General features: G+C 37.4%; 1 protein-coding gene across 3 annotated transcripts in view; it reads right to left on the reverse strand.

The window, feature by feature from the left end:
• LAMA2 (laminin subunit alpha 2) overlaps positions 1-19111 on the reverse strand; it is a 708999-nt gene that overhangs the window by 222563 nt on the left and 467325 nt on the right. For all 3 annotated transcript variants that reach the window (XM_025294565.3, XM_025294564.3, XM_044924246.2), the window contains 8 exons: positions 18217-18397; positions 12364-12500; positions 6965-7201; positions 5567-5710; positions 4694-4873; positions 4402-4590; positions 4185-4318; positions 449-566 (listed from right to left, as the gene is read on the reverse strand). In XM_025294565.3, the coding sequence (XP_025150350.3) occupies positions 449-566; positions 4185-4318; positions 4402-4590; positions 4694-4873; positions 5567-5710; positions 6965-7201; positions 12364-12500; positions 18217-18397 (1320 nt within the window). The remainder of the gene's footprint in view (positions 1-448; positions 567-4184; positions 4319-4401; positions 4591-4693; positions 4874-5566; positions 5711-6964; positions 7202-12363; positions 12501-18216; positions 18398-19111) is intronic.

Below are 19111 nucleotides of genomic sequence, written 5' to 3' on the forward strand. Positions count from 1 at the left end.
AAGCCTATATTAAAGGGAAAAGTCTGATATTTATTGCCTAAGTTCTGACATATTGTATTTTAAAACAATCTTTCAAGTCCTCTCAAATCCCAATATAATCTTATCTCATAATCACTGAAGTTTCAATGTCTCTAACTGTTCATAAAAAAGTGCCAAGAAAACAGATCAGATGCAGTAAATGGGCCTTAAGAGAGCATTACTTCCTGTTTCATATTTTTACAAATCTTTTAATTTTTATTAAATATTTCCCTTGAGTCATGAGTCCTACTTCTAGCAATAACATCATCTTCTTCTTACTGCAATCATATACTATGAGTGGAAGGTCAAATAAAGTAGGTTGAGGGTATGCCTGAAAGTATACCGATTGCCCTAAAGGTGGTCCTGGGAGTATTTCCATTCAGCTGGTTAAGTAAGTCGGGCTTAAGCAGGTTAGTTGGAGCCAGCTTACCTCACAGGACAAGCCAGAATAGCCAGGGGGACAATCACATTTTTCTATCAAGTGAGCTGGAGGAGTCACTGCTGTGATGCGTCCTGGTTCAGCTACCTCCATTGAGATTTCAGAAATCCTGGAAACAGTGAGCAAATACTTAGATGGCAGTACCAGTAAATTAAGCTTACCTAGCAAATACTCAATCCTGCAAGAGGGGTCTTCCCAAGGTTTTGTTAACAACCACAAACTCATTCTATTGTTTTGGAGCTGCTAAATTTTAGGGGCTCCATGTTCCACATCTTACTCCTGCATTTTTGCTTCCTCAAAGGGTGAGATTCCACATTAGCAAAATATTCACATAAATAATAAAGTATTTGGGAAATTAGATGTCTGATGTCCTGTTGAGAAGTTATTATAAAGAGTTTTCCCTCCGCTTCTAAAAATGTGAGTGGCTTCAGGTAGACATGGCCAATTAATTAGATATTTTCATTCTTTCAAATAGACAACTCAAGGTCATTCTCTGTTGGCAAATCTCCTGTCATTACTAGTGAAATTGCTTTTACTTTGCAACTGGTCCCAATTTCTTGCTCTTGAATCTCTGAACATTCTTTCAAGAACTTTAGAAAACCACCTAGAAAACAATGCTTGAGCATAATACAGTAATATTGATCTCTTTCTGAAGATAAAGAACCTCTCAAATTAGTCTTTCCTTCAACTAACTTAATCCACATTTCCTATTGGTGGAAAGGTCCTTGTAATTGAAAAAAATTATTCACAGTGAAAATACTGATACCTTTTGCAGTAATTTGAAATTATACATTAAATATATATGCAGTCCATAAACTCAGACTATTTCATGACTGACTAACTGGTAACATGAAATGTTCTGCAAATAAACTTTTAAATGAGACAATGAATAGTTTTGCTTCAATAAAAGGCACCTCTAAAAGCTTAAGGAGCTTGAATCATAAACTTTATAACAAGCATAGGTAGGTTTTATTGGTACTGAATTATGAATGCACGTTCTGATTTGGTTCCTATTGTAATCTGCAATCTGAAGACCAGCCAGCCTTTATGAAACACATGTTCAGTTAAAATTCAGATTTCATTCTCCTCTTCTTGTAGATGCACAGCATTTGTGATATGTAAATAAACCACTCCCCTCCTTTAAGGAGGACTCTGCATTCTCTGGAGTAAGAAGGTAACCTGGTGTTTGTTGAGAAATCATCTCTGCTGTTACCTCACGGTATTCTATAACCTGAGGAGTTACTAGCATCGTCTTCCCTTCTCTGGCACATACACACGCACAACAGACTAGTGAGTATTTAAAAATCAAATGGAACCTGAATGGTGTTAGCAATAGACATTTCTGTAACACATTATCTTTTTTTCCCCCTGGGGAATGAGAGACTGACTGTTTTGCCTGAATCAGGGATTTAGCCAATTTCAGACTTCTATGTAAATGAATACTAAAAAACAAAGTTGTTAAGATCTTCAAATAAATTTTTGTAGGAGAGTACAAAAGCCAAGAAAAAAGGAAATTTCAGCGTCAACATGTACGAAGTTGGAATCTCAAACCACATGTATAAAAAACTCTGCTTCTGAGACTGTCTAAATTTGTAACTGAATAAAGAAGTGGGGTTCTGTCTTAACTATGTTGAGAGGAAGACTCAAACATATTTCTGATCTTTGTCAAAATTCCTTGTCTTACAAAATCAAGTGCTGATCCACTGTTTGTTTTTATCGTTACTAGGTGTTCACTCTAGTTTTTATTGACTCTAGAAAAAGTGAAGTATTTACTTATTTTAGTGTTTTTTAAAAAGGAAATCCTAAGCCAAAGGATATTATTTAGTGAGGTATATGAAATAAGGTGATAAGACAAAGGGACTTATGGGAAAAAGCAGCCATAAGGTGCAGAAAGGTGCGATCAGTGTTAGAGATGAAGAAAGCATGATGAAAAATGCAAGACAACATCATTTCTAACAGATCTACTAACAAAATATTCTGTGTGCTAGCAAACTTTTTTTACTAAAGCAGGGAACAATTTTCAAAATAACATATTTGCACACTCACAAGTTTACTTGCTTTCTTCTACAACATGTGAACCTGTTTGGCTTCTGTCACCTAATTTATATTTGACATTCTAAAATAATTAACAATATAATTGACAAGATGTTTTGGTTCATGCTTTTTAAAATTATTTCATGGAAAGAATCTCCTGCTTGGGATTGACATATACACATTTTTATATTTAAAATATCAATAGATAACCAACAAGGACCTATGATTAAAAAAAAAGAATCTCCTGTCAGAAATAAGAAATATGAAAAAGAAATCAAAGCAATACAGACTTGAAAGTGAATTTTGGTCCTTGATTTGGTCTCTACTTCTGGTATAATCAGAAGAGCAATATGGATCTTCTGCAATAAAGAAAGGATTTTCTGCCACATGCTTAATAATGGAAACATTTGAAACATGGTATTTTTAGATTCATTGATTTGTCAATGAGAGGGTTCATAATTTTCTCTTGCTTTCCTGCACTGATCTACTATTTTGTTACATAAGATTATTTTTAAACATCTATTGATTTCATATTCTTATAATAGAGACACTAACACGCCAGAGAAACTGAGACTATGTGTATAATCTCAACTTTCTGGCTCCACAGTAAACATTTAGCTACATCTGTACAGTTCCTCATTGTATCTCATTAGATAAGTTTTCGTTATACTTGAGGCACATGACCTCAAGTAAACGTGTACTCACGATGTTGAAGTACCACAACTTCTCCATTATTTATTTTCTCTTTATTCTATCATTTTTATGTATATCTTGCTGCTAATTCTTCCCCCTCCCCGGTCCCATGGTATATAAACATGCTTGCTTGTCTCTCAGATTAAACAATCAGCCCTTGACCTTTGACATTACCTCTCTCTTCCCTTTTACAATTTTATTCACAGAAAACAATAGTCTCCACTCATAATATTAGATTCATTGTGTCCCATTCATTCCTCAAAACTTTGAGGCTCTTTTTGCCCTAGAACTTCACTAAAACTGGTATTGTAATTGTTACTGGTGATTCTAACTTTCAAAGAGCTTCATTTTAATTGTCCTCTTTGGGTCATTAAAAGACCATACTCACACCTTTATAGTATTCTCATCCTTTGGCTTTCATGACAGTTATTTTTGCTCTTCTTCTGTGCACTTTCTTATTCAATGTGATCCCCAATCTTTTCACATCATAAGGCAGAGGGAAGATGGCTATATCATATTACACATTGGAGTGAACAGGTGCGAATGGCAGAGGGAAGATGGCTATATTGTATTACACACTGGAGTCAACAGGTGTGAATGCATATGGTTGGAAGAGACAGGACCAACTTGGCCCTGTCCAGTTCCCCTGAGGGTTGAAGGAGGACACTTTCTCAGCAATCCCGCAACGTATTTATAGCCCAGCAGGAAACTCTCTCTACCTTGCAGGACATCTTCTCCTGAATTTCTGCTAGGCATCTGAAATTCACCATGTTGAGGATCAGTTCAATATCTGCCCCCTTAATCTTGCTTCTGGTTCTGTGTCTCTTGTTGGGGAAATGGTGGTGATAACTCACACCAGGTGACCTGGATGTCATTCTTGACTAGTCTTCTATCATCACACTAGCAACCCAACTTCTAAATCTTTCTTGTCTGACATCTCAGTGATCTTTCTTATAGACTCGAGAAGAAGAAACTAACTTGGATATTTATTATAGTTTACCTGCTTTGTCTCATGATATTTCCATATGTAGCCTTGATAAGAATATAATGGATATCATATAGTACATCCAGGAAGTCTTCACGGGTCACAGTTCTGCTGATTCGAGGATCATCACCATAATATTTCCATTCTTTCTGTTAACGAGAAAAGAAACCACTGTGAAGAAACTCAGTGCAAATCCATTGGCAACATGGCACCCAACACTTAACCACCTTACCTCTGTCATTTCAATTTCATGCCTAGTCAATTGGCCAATCAGAGGAGCAGCCATATGCCTGATGATAATCCTTGCATGAGCAGGAGTTCCACCTCGAATGATAACTTGTGGGTTGTATGTAGAGAAACCTGTCTCTTCCCTAGCCTCAAAATAGATGGTGTACCTGAGTTTACCACCATAGGCCATCAACTGACAAAATGAGAAATGATGAGTTAGATAAATCTCCGAATAGCATTATTCTAAAAACATGTTTTATTTTGCTCTCATGTGACTTCAACATTCTTGTCCTTACCTTCTTTCCTTCAAATTGTTCTGGAAGTTTCCAATAAAAAGGTTCCAAATGGAGCTCTTGTCTCACCAGATCCATGTGTGCAACGATCTCCGGATGTTGAAAAATGATGCCTTTTGTAGTTGTGTGCTGCAGGGCCTCATCCACCAGTGGCAAGATGGTCTGCTCGGGCTTCAGCGTTACCTGTGTGGGATCAGAACACAGCAGGGTGTTAAGTGTAAGTCTTTGGAGGCCTCTTCTAAAAGGACTGTGTGTCTATCTGTGGCCCTGTCCCCTTATGATGAAGTATTCTCATGAGAAACATAACTCATGGGCAATGAAAGACAGGAGAGGCGATAAACCCTTCGGACTTGTTTGCCTAGTGAAATCTACAACATCTGTGCAACTGGTCTTTCATACTAACAAAAAGTAGAATTGAAAAGTAGGAAGGGTTAAAGGAAAATTAAGGTTAAAAATGAACATTTTTCCACCCTAAGGAGTGACAATTCTCTAAGGCTGGTTGGAATAAATGAGCAACCAGTTCAGATTTTGATTACTGCATGAGCACACATCTACTTTCTTGCTCTAATGCTCTCACTCTGCAGAAGGCAGCTTCTTCCCATTCCCAGACATAACATTTCCCTTATAATGTTTTCCTTGCTCACTTGGCATCTATTTCCTTATCCACAGTAAATGAATACTTTTAAAGAAAGAATAAAAAAGATGTCTACTCCAATCATCTAATGGCACATGGCCCCTCTACCAGTTCTAAATATGCACAGGGGAAAATGTTACTTAAATGTTTTGCCATTTCCTCCTGCCCCTTGGTGCCTGGCTAAAAGACACCAGCAGGAACTAACGTTATACCATTACATGGCTCAGCAGGTCCTTACTCACCCACGTACGGATCAGTCCTTTTGCTTCAGAGCACTGAGTAGTGGCACCAAAGCAATAGCAGCTGCTGCAGCCAAGTGGGTTCTTGGCCTCAAGTCCGAATTTGCCAGGCCGGCACCTGTCACAGTGGATCCCTTCCACATTCACCTGAAGAAAGAGGAGAGTTCTTCAGAGTCCATATGGGGAAGTTGTGAGAGAAATAAACTCAAGAATAAATAACAGGAGAATGTTTTAAAGAAAATGAAACAAAAAATAAATAAAAGAACACTGAATATTAAATTCACATCTCAAATAGCAGAGTAGGTAATCTCTTTGTTAGCATGTCATTGGTCTAAAAAAACACTTTATTTATAACTACATACATTATTAAGAACATTGTATATTATTTTCTTTTACATTTAAGCAGCACATTTCCTACTATTCCACTGTGAGGATTATGAAAGAGTCATTAGAATTTTGAAAGTGAAATGAAATTCCACTGATTCCCAGACAGTGATGTGATGCAAAGTTGTGAAAAGCAAGAAAGATGTTAAAATATAGATTCATATAGTTATTTTGGAATGCTGAATATACACACATATAGCATGTATTAAATATAATATATAACCGTAATATATAATAATGCACCATCATACTTTTTGTTTTCTCTAGGATTTTTAATGGCAGAAGCTTCCATTTTCCTAAATTCTCAAGACTCTTCACTACCCCTACAGATTTCACCTTCCTGTTTCCTTGGACCCTCTTTGCATAGACTTTTCTTGAAAATATACTAATGCTTCTGACCCAGTCTTTACTGCATTTATCCTGGGATTGATTTTCCAGAAATATCTTAGGGGGAAAAATCCTTCTTATCATTTTTAATCAACTGTTTTTCTACATCATTTAGCAGTATTAATGAGGGCTGAAATTTGCATATAGTCACTGTTTGTAATGTCAGTGTTTATACTTGATGAAATTTTACTGAACTTCCACAGCAGTAAATTTATTTTTCAGTGTACAGTGATTGCAGATTAATTTGAAGAGTAATTTTTTTTAAAAATAAACTTTATCATTTAGCTGTGGTTTTCTCTAGCGATGCTTAAGAGAACTGACTTCTTTTCCCTTCCAGATTATTCTTGCTTAAGAAAAGTGAATACGTAAAGAGGAACTAAACTTTACTTTTGAAAATATATCATTCATTTGAGCGAGGGAAAAAAAAATTGGGTTCTGGTTGAAAATAAGTTCTTAGAAAGCAGTGCTTATCTGTATATCAGGAAAAGTCTCTGCGTCTAGCAATGAATTTTCCTATGTCCTTCTTTTCGGCTTAATGATGCAGGAATAAATAACTGAAGTTAAAACAGCAATGGACATAGAACTGAGTAAGGTTTATTTTTGTCCTTCCTAAATTTCAGCAGCACATACCTTACAAGTACACTGCCCAGTCTGATCGATGCAGGAGCATTTTTTAGTCTCTAAATCACAGGTTGAGTCATCAGTGCCTGACAGGAAGCAGTCACAGGGACTGCAGTGAGGGTACTTCCAGTGACCTCGAGTGCACTCTGTACATTTTGCACCAGAGAATTTTGGACGACACTGGCACTGGCCTGTGTTTAGATCGCACTGGAAATCCAAGGAGCCTGCTGAGCTGCAGTTACAAGCCTACAGAGGAGATAAAAATAGCAACAATTAATACCACTTCACAGGCAATAGCTTTAAATTTTAATTCTAATACTTCTATGCTTCCTTTAAGTACATATTAATCATGTGTCTGTTATATGCTTTGTACTGTTCTAGCTGAGTCGCTTGGGAAACATCGGTGAACATAATGCTAAAATTGCTTCCTGCACTTACTAAAATATATGAGTGTCCAGAAACCATAAAGCTATTGAATAAGAAAGAAACTGCATTTTCTCTCTTTGTGGTGAGGAGGAGTTAGGTCTAGATTTTCTTCAAACACCTCTTGTTTCCAAGAGTGAATTTCTGACAAAGCCATTTTACATTATCATTTCATTTTTACAGCATTTACTGTTGAGAAACATATATTACAGTTTAATCAAGGGAGAGAATATATAAATATAACAATGGAATAAGCATGATATAATAGGCAAAGTGCAAAATCCTATGAGAGTATACAAAAAGTACCAAACCAGATGTGGGGGAGCCAGGGAGAATTTAGAGGAAAAATGATACTAGGGTTTTTTTTAGAGTTAAGTTTTGCAGACAAGCCCAATTTGAGGTGTCTTGCTGGTAACCTTTTTTTCTTCTTCCCAGATATACACAAGATTTTCTCTTAATTTATGTAATATGATATCTTGCTAGAATTTATACAAGTTTGAGTCTTTTACAAAATTAATTTACTGGAATATGGTGAGCTCTTTCAGTTTGAGAATACAATTGTTTTTTAATTCAGTACTATTTCTTCAACTTTGTTTTTTATTTTTACTTCTGTGCTAATTTATCAATTTTCTTCTTCAGGATCACCTATAATTCTTAAAGTACATAATTCATGTCTATCTGTCAAATCTATAATATACTAATGTCTTCTATAGTCATCTCCCTATTTGCCTCTCAAATTTGTTCTCCATTTTGTCCTTGCTATACTACACAGTGAAAATTCTATTGTATGTATATAACATCAATGCTTAATTACAGTATTGCATTTTTAGCTTCTTTTCAATAATTTTTTTGTTTCATCTCAGCAGCAATTTTCAATTTGCTGCTCATCCACGTGTCTTGTCTTCTATTCCTTAAGGCTTTCTGCTTCTGATTTAGAGCTCAAAGCTCCTTGAATTTAAATGAAAATTTAAGTGAATTACTAAAATGTTATTTAAGATCTTGGAATGCATCCTTTTCAGAGATCAGCTGTGCCAAGGATCTCTCTGCTGTCTCTGAGCTCTAAACTCACTCCTCTTTGCCTTGTTTTATGACATTATAGTTAGACCTCTATGGACGTTTCCCCCTGGCCAGTAACAGAATGTTAAAATTAGTCTTTAGAGGGTCTAGGAGAGACCCAAATAAGGCCATGGAAAGACATTTCTCTTCTGGGTTGTGGTTCTCCATTACTACCATCATCACTATTATTTACTTATTTAGCATGGGAGCCCGGAAGCCCATAAAGAATTCCAAGCTGTGCCATCAGGCCACTCTCTCCTCTGCTGTTTAGGTCTGCACTCAAGCACTGACCATGACAGGCTGCTTCTCAGTAGCTCCAGCAAGTCTGCATCCTCCAGTAATGATGGGCAGTGTCTATAGGCCAGCACTTGCCCATAGACTCTGGCAAGTTATTTATTATTGTTGTTGTTGCTGTCATTGTTCCACCAGCAGGCTGTGTATCCCTGTGGTTGCCACACTCTCCTCAAAGATGTCTGAACCCAAGTATTGTTGGGAGTGGAGAACAGGGGAAGACCTTGCTTCCTTTACAGTCCACCCCCTTACCCTTGGGGCTTCCCTGATAGCTCAGGTAAACAACCTGCTTGCAATGTAGGAGACTCAGGTTTGATCCTCGGGTCAGGAAGATTCCCCTGAAGGGAATGGCTACTCACTCCAGTATTCTTGCCTGGAGAATCCCAGGGATGGAGAATCCCAGGGACAGATGATCCTGGCGGGTCCAAGGGGTCACGAAGGGTAGGACACAAGTGAGTGACTAACACTTTCATTTTCCCCTCACCCTGGAAGTAGTAGCTACTCTTTTGGACCTACCACTTCAGGATCTTTCATATCCGTTTTTTATCCTTTTTGTAACTAACTTTTATCAGTTAACGATTCTTTATACTCTACTTTCCCTGTTTATATTTGACTTCCCTGGTGGCTCAGATGGTAAAGTGTCTGCCTGCAATGCAGGAGACCTGGGTTCGATCCCTGGTTGGGAAGATCCTCTGGAGAAGGAAATGGCAACCCACTCCAGTACTCTTGCCTGGAAAATCCCATGGACAGAGGAGCCTGGTAAGCTACGGTCCATGGGGTCTCAAAGAGTCGGACACAACTGAACGACTTCACTTTCTTTCTTTCTTTCCCTGTTTAAGTTTCCCTGGTGTGGTTCCTGTCTCCCTAGAGGGTATCACCTCTCTCTGTGTCTGAGTTTACCACCATCAGGGTTTGTACTTAGTCTATGACCTGATTCTTTTTGGTGCTTTCCTATTAATCTTCCTCCTCAGAACTACAGCTCTATGGAAGACTCATACACATAGTGACTTGCCAGATTTCCAGATCCAAGTCTGGCTGGATCTCACTTGGCATTTCTCACACTTTCATTGCTCAGCTCAATTCTTACATTCACCACTACTAAAGCAATTCCTGCTTCTGCTCCTGCCAAGAACTGAGTTATGGGACACCTCTTTCCAGGTTGTGTACAATCACCAGAGTCCCATCTATTATCTCTTTCCTGTCCAAATGTTTGGTAAAATATCTTCTCAGATTCTGATGTTAAAATATCACCTGGCCTTATTTTTGGTATCTTTATGATTCAGTATTTTTCTGTCTTCGCTGTTCTCCAGTAAAAAGGCCTGCAGTATGGGATGCTGCTAAAAGTTATGTTAACCTCAAAGGACTAAAAGTGATTATTTATTACACTACAAACATTGCCATAGTTTCAAAAGCATAGAACAAAGCACTATCATCACGCCAAGTAACTTGTTCTTATAGAACATCAGGTGCAGAATGAGAATTCAAAATAAGGATGACTGACTTATCCACTTAAGTAATTTTTCCTTACTTATTTAACCAAAATTGACCATAATCAGAAATATAAATCTATGATATGTTATGGAAACCATAATCACGTAATAAATTTTAAAATTGTCTTATGATATATTTAACTAAAATAAATGTATTAGATTTTATTAACTAAAATAACTTTCTTGAGACTTTAAAAAATATGAAATGTCTATTTCTCAATTTATTATATAAAATGAAAGCATTAATTCTTAAAAACCAGTCAAAAAATTGGGACCTTTTCAAATTGGGAAGTTTATTCAGGAAGTTATAGTAGAGAATAAATGAGACTATTAACCATATGTTTAGATGACAATGCAGCCAACATGAAACTTAAATCATAATTAGCTGTAATGTTTGTTTAGCAATAGAGGATTTATGCACTGTTCCCCTGCTAGTGAAAGATGGCAGGCTTTATATTCTACTTCAATAAAGGCTCAAATGATGTGTGTGCTCACACCTCAGCACAGAGAAATTATCCATGACACAAGGAAAGCTATAAATCTCAAAAATCACTGTTCATTTAGATTATAGTCAAAAAAGATTTTAAATAGTAGAATACATCCTCATAAATAATTGTGAGGGCTCTATAAATTGCTTATAATTGTTCATAATGATGAAGTGTCTAGCTATTCAGAAATTTAGATTTGTAACAGTGGTTCAAAGTAATTAAAAAATTTCAATCAACTTCAATCAACATAGTATTTACTCAATGATCAGTAAATGTAATGATAGAAAACATATAAATATTTAAAAAAAAACTTGGCCTAGGGTCTTCCCTGGTAGTCCAGTGGTTAAGAGTCCACTTTGCAATGCATGGGACGCAGGTTAGATTCCCTGGTCCAGAAGATCCCCACATGCCATGGAGTGACTAAGCCTATTCACCAAAACTACTGAGCCTGCATTCTACAGCCCTTGAGTGGCAACTACTGAGCTCAGGTACAGCAAATGCTGAAGCCTGTGCACCATAGAGCCCATGTTCCACAAGAGAAGCCACTGCAATGAGAAACCTGCATTCCGCAATGAGTGAGCAGCCCTCCCTTGCTGCAACTGGAGAAAGCCTGCCCACAGTAATGAAGACCCAGCACAGCCAAAAATAGCTAAAATAACGTAAATAAATAAAATTATTGAAAAAACCTTACTTGGTCTGCATTCATCCATCATCTGTTGCAAAGCAAAACCTGGCAGTCATCCCTTAGCCTTCGCTTTCTTATTCTTTAAATAAATGAATTCAGCCATATCTTATTCAGTCATAAGAGTTGTAACTCAACCTTCCTTCTAAACACTAGTGGATAATTGAGGCCAAGCTGCTGTGGGGCTTCCCTGGTAGCTCAGTGGTAAAGTATCTGCCTGCAGTGCAGGAGCCACAGGATACACAGGTTTGATCCCTGGGTTGGGAAGATCTCCTGAAGGAGGGCATGGCAACCCACTCTAATGTTCTTGCCTGGAGAATCCCATGGACAGAGAGGCCTCACAGGCTACAGTTTATGGGGTCCCAAAGAGTAGGACATGAATGACTTAGCACACACATACAAGCTCCTATCAACTCTCACCAACATTTTTGCAACAGCCTTATAAGCAACCTTCTGCCCTGAAGTTGTATAAATTTCTCTAAATGTGAGTCTGGCCATATCACTTACTATGGTTCACTCATGGAAAAAATGGGGAATTTTGTAAGCTAAAGGTTGTTTAAATGACTTCAGAATCCTCTCAACTAGCTTCCGAAAACTGATATCTAGGTAAAATTTTGGGGGAATTCTTGTGGATTTTTAAAAAATTCATTCTTAATTTCCTCGTACTTTGGAGATATATTAACATTTCATTGTGTGTAGGTATGAAGTTAGAGATGTTTCTAGTTTTATTTTATAATTTTTGGTTCTTTGTCTTTCCTTTTTTGAAAGTATCATGGATTAAGCTATATAAATGTGTACTTGCTTTACTCATCTTTCCTATAAGTAAAATGTAAGATAGTGATCGATTCTGCAATCATCCTATAGCAATAGATCTGTATCGTTTTGTAATACTGACTCTTGAAATGCCTGACTACAGAGTTCTACCAAAATAGAAATCCTTAAATGACATTATGAGATGAAATAAAGCAATTCACTCACCTTACAACCAGTGATGATGCTGTGGCCCCAGCTATGAGGTGCACATTTAGAACATTTCTCTCCAATGGTATTGGGTGGGCAAATGCATCGACCAGTCTTTGGGTCACAGTTATTACCCAGATGGGAACAGTCACAAGCTTCACAGGTGAAAGGATTAAAAAAGAAAAAAAATGATATAAAGTGTTGAGTTTTTTGTTTGTGGGTTTCTCTGTGATTTATGCTGTTTTATTTTCCATACTATAGTTAAAGATCCTTGAAAATGACAACTCACTTCATTCATTTTTCATATCATAGTACCGTATAATTCCCCAGGAGGAGGGCATGGCAACCCACTCCAGTATTTTGGCCTGGAGAATCCCATGGACAGAAGAGCCTGGGCTATGGTCTACAGGGTTGCAAGGAGTCAGACACAACTGAAGCGACTGAGCACACATGCACACAAGCATAGTATACACCAGAGTGATTGTTCAGTAAATATATACTGAGTTTCACTAATAGCTTAAAAATGTCAAACATTTTTAGCTTTTTGATTAAGGATAAAAGGAACTGATGTATCAGATTTCCTGTTAACTGTATTCCCTTATATCTAAATACTATAAGGTTAATTTTTTTTATATTTAAGTTCATAACTAAACATAACTATGGGCTTCCCTCATAGCTCAGTTGGTAAAGAATCTGCCTGCAGGAGATCAGGATTCAATCCCTGTGTCAGGAAGATCCCCTGGAGAAGGAAATGGCAATCCACTCTAGTATTTTGGCCTGGAGAATTCCATGGACAGAGGAGTCCGTGGAGTCGCAAGAGTCAGATACAACTTAGTGACTAAACCACCACCAAGTTCATAACTAATTTTCATGATCTATAGATTAATATTTCCTTCCTGTGAAGAGTGAAAACATCCTTGTCCATTACACGTTCTCAAAGAATGCAAACATAAGATCTGAAGAAAAACAAAAAGATTTGACAAATCTTCAAAGCCATCCAAGACACGGAAGGCATCCAAGGCCACTTTTAGCTACAGTTGACTCAGTTGCTGAGTACTTTTTACTGCACCATTTCAAATCAAAGAAGTGAAAGAAAGAAAAATGCCATCAAATACTCAGATTCAAATAGAAGACTAATGTTATAAGAAATCTTTTAGTTAGTTACATGAGGATTAAATCCTTTAAAAATACATTTAGGATATTTAAGTTCACTTTTCAAGGGGTCACACTTATCATTGCTCACAGGATCCTACCCCAGCTGTGGAAAATGTTTAGCACAACACTTGACATAAATGTTAGCCATTGTTTATTATTATTACTATTGTTGTTGTTGTGCTGATTTTAAGCCAAAGGACTTACTTTATATGTACCACTTACTAAGAAAAAAATGCTTCACAATATGCTTAAATTTATGGGCTAAACAATGTCTTGGGACAGTTTGAATCATTACTTGCAAATAGAAATCAACCATTCAGTTAGGGAGTTTGAGATGGACATGTATACACCTCTATATTTAAAATGATACTTTATGGCCATTCAGTTCAGTTTCTCAGTCCCGTTTGACTCTGTGACCCCATAGACTGCAGCATGCCAAGCTTTTTTGTCCATCACCAACTCGCAGAGCTTACTCAGACTCATGTCCATTGAGTCGGTGATGCCATCCAACCATCTCATCCTCTGTTGTCCCCTTCTCCTCCCACCTTTAATCTTCCCCAGCATCGGGGTCTTTTCAAATGAGTCAGTTCTTCCCATCAGGTGGCAAAAGTATTGGAGTTTCAGCTTCAACATCAGTCCTTCAATGAATACTCAGGACTGATTTCCTTTAGGATGGACTGGTTGGGTCTCCGTACAGTCCAAGAGACTCTCAAGAGTTTCCTCCAACGCCACAGTTCAAAAGCATCAATTCTTGGTGCTCAGCGTTCTTTATAGTCCAACTCTCATATCCATACGTGACTACTGAAAAATTCATAGCTTTGACTAGACAGACCTTTTTGGCAATGTAATGTCTCTGATTTTTAATATGCTCTCCAGGTTGGACATAGCTTTTCTTCCAAAGAATAAGCGTCTTAAAATTCATGGCTGCAATCACCATCTGCCATGATTTTGGAGCCCCAAATTTAAGTCTGTCTGTTTCCATTCTCTCCCCATCTATTTGCCATGAAGTAATGGGACCAGATGCTATGACCTTAGTTTTCTAAATGCTGAGTTTTCAGCCAACTTTTTCACTCTCATCTTTCACTTTCATCAAGAGGCTCTTTAGTTCTTCTTCACTTTCTGCCATAGGGTGGTGTCATCTGCATATCTGAGGTTATTGATATTTCTCCTGGCAAGCTTGATTCCAGCTTGTACTTCATCCAGCCCAGCATTTCACATGATGTATAAAAGTATAAAAGTTATACTGTATAAAAGTTAAATACGCAGGGTGACAATATGCAGCCTTGACATACTCCTTGCCCAATTTGGAATCAGTCTGTTGTTCCATGTCCAGTTCTAACTGTTGCTTCCTGACCTGCATATAGATTTCTTAGGAAGCAGGTCAGGTGGTCTGGCATTCCCATCTCTTTAAGAATTTTCCATAGTTTGTTGTGATCCACACAGTCAAAGGCTTTGACGTAGTCATAACGCAGAGGTAGATGCTTTTCTGGAACTCTCTTGCTTTTTCGATGACCCAGTGGATGTTGGCAGTTTGATCTCTGGTTCCTCTGCCTTTTCTAAATCCAGCTTGAACATCTGGATGTTTATGGTTCAAGCACTGTTGAAGACTGACTTAGAGAATTTTAGGCATTACTTTGCTAGCGTGTGAGATGAGTGCAATTGTGTGGTAGTTTGAGCATTCCTTGGTATTGCCTTTCTTTGAGGTTGGAATGAAAACTGACCTTTTCCAGTCCTGTGGCCACTGCTGAGTTTTCCAAATTTGCTGACATATTGAGTGCAGCACTTTCACAGGATCATCTTTTAGGATTTAAAATAGCTCAACTGGAATTCCATCACCTCCACTAGCTTTGTTCATAGTGATGCTTTCTAAGGCCCACTTGACTTCACATTCCAGGATGTCTGGCTCTAGGTGAGTGATCACATCATCGTGGTTATCTTGGTCATGAAGATCTTTTTTGTATTGTTTTTTGTATATTCTTGCCACCTCTTTTTAATATCTTCTGTTTCTGTTAGGTCCATACCATTTCTGTCCTTTATTGTGCCCATCTTTGCATGAAACATTCCCTTGGTATCTCTAATTTTCTTGAAGAGATCTCTAGTCTTTCCCATTCTATTGTTTTCCTCTATTTCTTTGCATTGATCTCTGAGGAAGGCTTTCTTATCTCTCCTTGCTATTGTTTGAAGCCCTGCATTCAAATGGGTATATCTTCCTTTTCTCCTTTGCCTTTAGCTTCTCTTCTTTTCTCAGCTATTTGTAAGGCATCCTCAGACAACTATTTTACCTTTTTTCATTTCTTTTTCTTGGGGATGGTCTTGATCCCTGCCTCATGTACAATGTCATGAACCTCAATCCATAGTTCTTCAGCCACTCTCACATCTAATTCCTTGAATCTATTTCTCACTTCCACTGTATAATTGTAAGGGATTTGATTTTAGTCATACATGAATGGTCTAGTGGTTTTTCCATACTTTCTTCAATTTAAGTCTGAATTTGGCAATAAGGAGTTCATGATCTGAGCCACAGTCAGTTCTCAGTCTTGTTTTTGCTGACTGTATAGAGCTTCTCCATCTTCGGCTGCAAAGTATATAATCTATCCGATTTCAGTATTGACCATCGAGTGATGTCCATGTGTAGAGTCTTCTCTTGTGTTGTTGGAAGAGGGTGTTTGTTATGAGCAATGAGTTCTCTTGGCAAAACTCCGTTAGCCTTTGCCTGCTTCATTTTGTATTCCAAGGCCAAATTTGCCTGTTACTCCAGGTATCGCTTGACTTCATACTTTTTCATTCCACTCCCCTATAATGAAAAGGACATCTTTTTTGGGTGTTAGTGCTAGGAGGTCCTGCAGGTATTCATAGAACTGTTCAGCTTCAGCTTCTTCAGCACTACTGGTTGGGGCATAGACTTGGATTACTGTGATATTGAATGGTTTGCCTTGGAAATGAACAGAGATCATTTTGTCTTTTTTGAGATTGCATCCAAGTACTGCATTTCAAACTCTTCTGTTGACTATGAGGGCTACTCCACTTCTTCTAAGGGACTCTTGCCCACAGTAGTAGATGGCCATTAAGTCACCTAATTCTTACAAAACCCAAGTGAGGCAGATACTATTATTTTCCTAATTTAATAGATGAAATCTGCAGGGTACAGTGAGGTGAGGTCACTCAGTTTAGGTCATATAACTAATTGTTGGTGGTGTGCAGTGATAAGTTGCTTCAGTCATGTCTGACTCGTTGAGACCCTATGGACCGACCATAGCCCACCAGACTCTTCTGTCCATGGGATTCTTCTTGCAAGAATACTGGAGTAGGTTGCCACACCCTCCTCCAGGGGATCTTCCTGATCCAGGGATTGAACCCACATCTCTAAAGTGGGAGAGCCACTAAACAAATCCAGGCTCTTTGGTGAAAGTCATGTTTTCAACCATAATGTTACCCTGCTGTTTTATGCTTAAAAAATTTTTTTTTCTGTTCTGCTTCTTTGGCTTAGAATGCTACTAAGTTTGCATTTCTAAAATGTTATCATCATTTCATCATTTTAAAATAATGTTTTTGATATTTATAATTTCTGGTAGTGGATATATTTGAATTTGTAGCACTTTTTCTTCAATTAATATTAAGTAAAAATGCTAGTGAGAGTTGTTTTTATAAAGAATAGAGTACATTTTAAAATGCAGCCTTATATACTTTTTAGTAAATACAGATATTGTCTTAGAGATTATACATAGATTCTTAGAAGATCTATAATAATAATATTCAGAATAATTTATAATGGCTTAATTTATGATAAAAACTGTTCATCAGAAGTAGTTGAGAATATCTTTAGGGTATTGGCTTTTAATATTATTATTCCCACCCCTAACATAATTTTCTTTAGTAGTCAATAATCATGTCTTAAAATCTTGCCATGTATTTATCATGTTCTGAAAGCGTACGAGTATCATCAATGTTGTACTACTGAGTTTAGTAAATGAGAGTAATACTCAACCAAGTGATTGTTGGAATAGAGGTCAATTCCAAGTTAGTAGTATAAAATCAAGGCAAATGCTCAAACTTTACTTTCATCTGTACTGTTAATTCCTATTTTCTTAATTCAGGATCTGTAGGAAGGCTGTGGCTAGACACATGAGAACCCTGCTCGAGGGAGCCAGGGTTAGCAACCCCGGCTTACATTTTCTCTGGAACTAACCAACATCTACAGCCAATCTATTTTGCTCTCAGAACATCACAGTTTTCAAGGCACCTGAAAGTGGATGAAAACTTTTTTTTTTTTTTTTACCGTACCAGAAAAAGATATTAACTTCCCTGATTCTTGTACCAATTCTGCAACAGGAAAAGGGAAAGTTGAACTATATTAGCTTGGGAGTAAAGTTTAAACCAAGGTAACATTGGCACCAGAAAAACTGAACATCTCTTTCCAGCTGCAGTAGCCTTTGACTGACTGGCTGGACAGAGGTCACAGACGGAGGGATCTGCTGATGGATTTTTATTGCAGGCACAGCTATTTATAGGGCAGTGTTTCAGATTACAATGTATTTCCTTTAACTTATTAAAAACATATGTCAAGCATTAGGTTAAGCATTTTTTTGGTATTATATGTTTGCCTGTTGTCCTGGTGTATTTCATTTAATCTCTGGCAACCTTGTAGAACAAACTGCTATAGAAGCCTAAATACCAAACCAGGTAATAAATGCATTGAGCTTAGTCTCATTTACAGACCTGTGCATCCGCCTTCTTGGAAGTTGAAATAGCCATGGGCACAGCGATCACATTTCTTTCCTGTTACTCCTGGCTGGCACCAACATTGACCACTCTCTTCACAGTCAAATGATTTGGACCCAAAGGAATTGCAGTTGCAGGGGATACACCCCCTTGCTGATTGGAGGCCAAAGGTTTCAGGCTGGCATAGAAGCAGAATGAGAAAAATTCAATTTAAATCAATTAATTCACAATGGCACTAGATGCACTGTAAGATCAGGTGGGAACAGAGGAGCCTGTGGGTTATAATGGTTCTTCATTGATGTTCTTCATGTGATGTTATGACAATTGGACTGTCATTTAATCTAGTGGACTTTTTCTACGATGTCCAAAAGAAAAGTGCAATTACTCTGAAATTTCATTGAGATTATTGGTGGAATTAGGGTGCTATGATTCAGCCTGTGATATTTTAACCAGGCTTTCCCTATACGTCTCAAGATTCTAATGGCAATGTGGAAATAAGTGAGGATGGCAATTCTATTTAAAGAAAATTTTGGTTTCATTTCTAATAATCAGAATTGATTATTTTCAGACATTTTAAAGTCCTTTTACTTGGTAAAAATGCTTTCAATATTATTGGGCAGCAGCCTAAAGTTAAAATAAATCTTTTTTCTCTTATATTGGGTCTAATTTTTGTCATATATCCATGAATACTTCTAATCATCATTATGGGGCTCACATGATAAATGTAACTCTTTGGTTATGCCTATACTGACAAAATAATTGGTGTAACTAACATCTAGTTTCTTGGGTTTTATCCTAACAATCAAAGTTGATTTGTGAAAACACATATCAAAGCACCAAATTAGGTAGATGAAGGGAAACTTTCATCTCTGATGAGTTATTCATATGCATA

Source organism: Bubalus bubalis, chromosome 10 (genome assembly GCF_019923935.1).
Source record: "Bubalus bubalis isolate 160015118507 breed Murrah chromosome 10, NDDB_SH_1, whole genome shotgun sequence".
Taxonomy (NCBI): domain Eukaryota; kingdom Metazoa; phylum Chordata; class Mammalia; order Artiodactyla; family Bovidae; genus Bubalus; species Bubalus bubalis.